The 6284-nt window shown below is 33.5% G+C and overlaps 1 protein-coding gene across 2 annotated transcripts in view; it reads left to right on the forward strand.

Moving 5' to 3' along the window:
- The window catches only part of USP15 (ubiquitin specific peptidase 15), a 199220-nt gene extending 194376 nt beyond the window's left edge, over positions 1–4844 (forward strand). For both annotated transcript variants that reach the window (XM_006886038.1, XM_006886039.1), the window contains 2 exons: positions 393–481; positions 4662–4844. In XM_006886038.1, the coding sequence (XP_006886100.1) occupies positions 393–481; positions 4662–4844 (272 nt within the window). The remainder of the gene's footprint in view (positions 1–392; positions 482–4661) is intronic.
- The last annotated feature ends 1440 nt before the right edge of the window (positions 4845–6284 follow it).

Consider the following 6284-nt stretch of genomic DNA (forward strand, 5'->3'; position numbering starts at 1 on the left):
CCTTAAATTGAGCTATTATACTATTTCTGTCCTTTGTGATTGTTATATATTTTTACTTTTGTCTTTTTTTCATAGTTATTACCTTGTTTATTTTCCCTTTTTTTCCTTTTTCACATTGCTTATATCCTTGTTATAAAACTTATTTTAAATATTATTACGTCTGATCTAATAATTTCATTGGTTGAATTTATCCAGTAAATCTGTTCAGTTTTTCCCTGAGATGAAAAATTGACGAGTGTTAAATTTATGTGAAAAGTATTTTAAGTATGGTTGAGACACTTGAGTATCATGTAAATAACTTTAATACAGTGTTGAATAGTCCTCATGTTACTGCTTCTCCAAGGAAATGACAGATCATTTTAGTCATAGAAATAATTCTATTTTTTCACTAGATACTGCATTTGCAAAAAATAAAGATGATGGAAAATGGTATTATTTTGATGACAGTAGTGTCTCAACTGCATCTGAAGACCAAATTGTGGTAAGTTTTATCTTCTATTTCCTGTAAAACATAGGGTTCACTTTTAAAATGAGTGAATATGGATTAATGAAAGCATCCATGTAACACTGTGGTCAATGTCTAGCAATTCTGGTAGCCAAGAAAGATTTGCTCTGATTACAAGAAATGTAAAATTCCTAACATGGAAATTTCTCTTTTTAATTTGCCCACCAGCAGAAAAATAAATTGCAAGAGGGAAAAGTATTTGTAGTTTCTAATATGAAATTATTTTCTAGTGAAAATAATATTTTCTTACAAAAAGCTCAAGTCTTTCACTTTGTAGAGGTTGATTATGTAAAGACAGAAATCTTAAACAGAAAAATTCTTTTAAAGGTTGTGTCATGCTTGTGATTTCCCAAGTAAAGGCTTACCCTACTTTATGACAGTATTCAATTGCAAATTTCAGGTAGATTATTCAAACTACAGAATTTTTAAAAATTACTTCATGTACTTGTTACAGAAAATCACATGGCATTACTCTTTGTGCCACAACTGGAACCAAGATACTGGCAGTGATTGTGCTTTCATATGAGTGCAGCCTTTTCTTGTTAGATATTGATGGATGGCAAATGATAGAGTGTATTCTAGGCTAAAAGTTGCTTGACAAGAGTTAATTTATTTCTTTGTCTTTCAATAACTTTTGTTTCTTGATCATAATGTTACAAAGAGTGGAAAATAGAGTACTGGCTCATCTTGTGATCTTTGCTAGACAGGAGAGCACACTGACTACTTTGTGTCTCAGTTTTACTTCTATTCATTGAGATGAGAGATTCATTTTTTCATATTATAAAATATTTAAAAATCTTCAGTTTTAATTATTTCTGGGCCAATTTGTGTCATTTTGATCTAAATGTTTATGTGCCTAATTTATCTGTATTTTCAAGTCATATTCACAACTTTCTAATTGTTTCTTTTTCAATCAATTGGTCATTATCTTCCTCCAGAGAGTCTTAACAGTAGTACCATATTCCTGCCTGCAAATGAACATCTAGCTTATTTATGTAATGAATGAATCTAATGTTACCATGCATCTTAACAATTTCATTTCATCAACAAGTGTTTATTTTATGTTTGTATATATAAGGTTGAAAGACAAATATCTCCACTTTTAAGAGGTGTACAGTCTAAAGAAGAAAGACCAGTAAATTAATCATTAGTGAATAAAATGTATTAAGTATCTTAATGTGACCACTTTGAAAAGTGACAGCTCAGATTTAGGACTCAGGGGAAGGATCACTCAGAGAAGTAGCCTTAAAATGGATTTGACCTCAATTTCCAAGTACAAATAGGAGTAAATTAGACAAAAGAAAAGTTGTTCCAAGCAAAAAGGACGGTGCATATTAAAATATGGAGATAAAACTAGCATGGAGGTTTAGAGAACAACCATGAATTTGGTTTTCATGGAAAGAAAAGCTCTTTTAGGAATATAGGGCAGAAATTAGGCTGTAGATAAATTTAGCATTCAAGTTATACTTAAAGACTGTGAGAAATCATTGTTAAGCAATAGAATAGCATTAAATTTGCATCTTAATGTTTCTCTAAACACTGTGGAAGGATTGAAATGCCATTTAGGAACCGATGTCAGTAATTTAACCAACGAAGCCGTCTAAATTAAATTAAATTTGTAAAAGTGTAGATAAAGGGTAACTTGATTTGTGAGATATTTACTAAAATTGAGATACAAATAAAATATAGATTCACGAGAGATGAGAGAAAGATCATTTGCTGTTAAAGGTACTTATAGGACAGCTTTAAGTAATTAAACTAACAAGACTGAAGTTTGGGGGAAATATCTTGCTTACGTTACAAATTTGAGACAACCTATAGTTAGCATTTGAAGCCGTATATGTGAATGAGAGATGTGAATCATCTCACTAGGTAAACGTATTATCTCACTTAATGAGCTGATAATAAAAATTGTTACCAAAGCCAAAAATAATAGTAAAATGTTATAAACCATGACTAAAACATCAAGAGACATTTAATATTAGCATATTATTGACCTTAATAAAAGTTATTAGAATATTGTGGCAAAGTTAAGATTGCATTGAATTAAGGAATGCATGAGCATAGGTCATGAAGACACTACTGGTCTTTAAGCTTCACTGAGAGAGTGAATAGATTGTAAATAGAAAGGTAAGTGGGATAAGGATGGATTTATGGCAGAATACTTAAAGGACTTATTGCTGATTGCCGTTGAGTCGAGCCCAACTCATAGCAACCCTGTGAACAAAAGACTGGAAGCCTTTCTGTAACTATCATCGTTTCTCAAACTTCGTAGACTCCAGAGGCATGTTGTTTAGGATGTGGATGTCACTCCTGCTTCCAAACCTATCTTAAACTGGGAGCTCCACCAAACACTGTCCACCAAGGGTAACCATTATGGTTTTTGCCACCCCAATGGCACAAGGTTCAGCATCACAGCAACCCCAAGTTACCCCAGTACAGCAAATTGACAGGAGAGGGCTGTATCACTTAAAAGAATATTCCTCCAAAATATATTAACAACCAACTTTTAAATACAAAGACCCTCCACAGGGTCTTGTTGACTCTAAACAAGAGGCTTAAATAAAACAACCAATACAATATGTTGTTGTTGTTGTTGTTGTTGTTGTTTGCTTCTGAATCCTTTGCTGTCCTGAGCCAGTCTCACTAATTCCAGCACATCAGCCCCCATTGCCCAAGATACTGTATCAGTCCATCACATCCAGGGCCTCTGAGCATGATGTCCTTCTCCAAGGACCAATCTTTCCTGCCCACATGCCCAAAGTATGTGAGACGGAGCTTCAAAATCCTAGCCTCCATGGGAAGACTTGGTTTCACTCTCTCCAAGACAGAATAGGGTGGTCAAATTTTTATTACATATATACAAAATAATTTATTAATATAATTAATGTAAGTATTGTTGCTGTGTGCCTTTGAGTAAATTCTGACTTAAGAGTGATCCTTCTGAGACAAAGGTTTCATAAGGCCTGATTTGCTACATCTGTAATTAGTTGTCTTTTTATCCTGTGAAATCTTGGTTTGAAATACAAACCTTTCCATTAGCAACTGAGCCCTTAATCATTGTGCCCAGGGCTCCTTGTTAAGAAGTATCAGGTGGTGCATACTTGGTCCCTGATGTGAATTATCAGAAAAATGTAGAAAAAAGGTGAAGGGAGTGCGAGCAGTGCTGTTCCATTGTAAAGACTTTAGTGAATAGCACAAGAGAAAATGAATTGTTGTATAGAAAAGCTGGCTTTTCTGTAAACTTCCACTCAGTCATAAGATTTTTTTTTTTTAAATCATTTTAAACTCAAATGTTTTTATTGTTTTGTATAATACCCTCAGAACAAAGTCCTAACTGAACCACCAGTTGGTTTTCAGAGGCAGTAAGTCACAGAAGGGTTGCCCATCTTTCTCCGATGGATCAACTAGTGGATTTGAACTATGTACCTTTGGAAGCAGGAGTGGCAACCACTTCCTAAATAACATACCTCCAGAAACTATGACCTTTGATAATAGTTGTAGAGAGGCTTCAAGCCTTTCGTTCATAGAGTTGTTCATAGGGTCACTATGAGTCATGCTCAACTTAGAGGCAATCAGCGTGTACACGCACACACCCCTTTGGGTTAGCTACTGTAAAGGTTAAATACTAAGCCACCAGCATTCCCTCCAGTGTCCTGTATTTTGCCCAGCAATCTTACTCAGAGTTGGAAAGATCCACATTTCACATTTTGAGAATTTTTGCCTTGTGGTGTGAGTGATTAGGAAAGACTTAAAAACTTGATCATTGATAGAGGAGTATCTTTAAAAGAGTAGGAAGAGTTATGAGCAAGTAGTATTAGAAAATAGCACTTCCCTTTCTTAGAGACAGACAGAATGCAGAATATATTTTATTTCGTATTAGAATAATTAGGTTCATCTCTGGAATAGTTGTTTTGTTCCAAATAACTTAGAAGGGAATAACTGTTTTTGGTTTTCACTCCAGGGTCCATTTTCCTTCTATGTATAGAAATTATTTCTATATTATTTATGTACATTGTCACTTTCAATAACAGTCTATGTGTGATTTTCCTTGTTTAATTTTTACCTAATCACATAAATTATCAGCTAAAAAGTTATATTTCACGTGCTCTTTGAAAGTCATTACCATTTTAACATCCTTTATTTGTTTTGGCAGTCCAAAGCAGCTTATGTCCTCTTCTACCAGAGACAAGATACTTTCAGTGGAACTGGCTTTTTTCCTCTTGATCGAGAAACTAAAGGTGCTTCAGCTGCCACGGGCATCCCATTAGAAAGTGATGAAGATAGCAATGATAATGACAATGACATAGAAAATGAAAACTGTATGCACACTAACTAATGAAAGTCCTAGAAGCCATAAAAGAGACTTTCCTGCTGGTGGTATCTATTGAAACAACAGCATTACCCACCACATTAAAACAAGTATGAGATGGGGAGTTTCAGATAACCGAATGTAAATCCTTTATCAGATTTTAACTTGTGCAGTACTTGAAGTGAAACACAATGAAAACTTTAACAGAATTTGTCTCTTACTACATTTACAGTCTTGTATTTACAAGCTAAATATATATAGGAAATCACAAATAAACCCCTTTTAAGTTTTGCTGCTGTTTTGATGAATTATGTTTTCTTTAATTTTTTGAATGTGAGTTAATTGATGACAAATGTTAAATTTGTGGATGCTGGTCGATTTTTTTTCTCTTTCAATACTGCAAGAAAACTATGGCTGAATTAGTTTTTTTGATAGTCTACTCTATGTACATTAGGCTGCCGTGTATACTACTATGATATTTTAGCTGCAATATCAGTGTGGCATAAATACTGCAGTAGTATTCTCAGAAAACCAAATTTTCAAGTCTATCACTGGTACTCAATGTGGGCCTGTTAAGAAAACCAAATCACGATATAAGAAACAATCTTGGGAAAGGTTTCCTTTTGTAATATCACTAAAAATCCAGGATATTATATTCATCTTACTGCTACTGTGGAAACAGGTTTTAGATTTCACACTCCATCTAAAGTCATTTTTCAGTTAAATAGTTTTTTTTTTTATTGCTATTGGGATTTATTCTTTAGACATTCAAATTCTTTTTTTACTTGTTTTTTTTAAAATGCATATGTTTAATTTGGTGTTGGTCCAAAATTAAAATTTTTGCTGTCTGTTTTTCTCTACCCCATTTTTTTATAATTTGGCAACATTTAGCTCTCCCAATTATGTAATATAAGGACAAACTTAATAGTATTCTGTATCCATAGTAATAATCACATCAAGCTTAGATGAGAGGTTTGTTTTGGGGTTTTTTGGGTTTGTTATTTTTTTCCATATACTGGCCTTTAAATCATTAGTGGACAATTGGCTTTAAAGGTAGGTCTGTTAACTTTCTTTGTGTGTTCCTGATGGAATTCACCATAGCCTTACCGCTTTTCTCAGAAGGTAACTTATAAAAGAATTGGCATTTGCATGTTCCAGAGTCAGACCTGTACAGTATATAAAGCATATAAACCTTGAATTTTATTTTAGTTCACCACATTCAAGGATCCAGGATGCCAAAAAATATGTGTGAACATTTGAAACATTTTTCCTTTTGCTGCTTTTTCCCTTTGATATCGTTGAAAGAATGTATTGTCAATTGGCATACAATACTGCCTTTGATAGAAAATCTAAATGTTGGGGCACGTTTCATATATCGACTACCTGAGAAATTGCTTGTGTCCCACTGTTATTAAAGCAAAAAGTATAATGTTCTTCACTTGAACTAATCAAATACAATAGATTATA

Source organism: Elephantulus edwardii, unplaced genomic scaffold, assembly GCF_000299155.1.
Source record: "Elephantulus edwardii isolate Elephantulus edwardi_28Jun2011 unplaced genomic scaffold, EleEdw1.0 scaffold00047, whole genome shotgun sequence".
Taxonomy (NCBI): domain Eukaryota; kingdom Metazoa; phylum Chordata; class Mammalia; order Macroscelidea; family Macroscelididae; genus Elephantulus; species Elephantulus edwardii.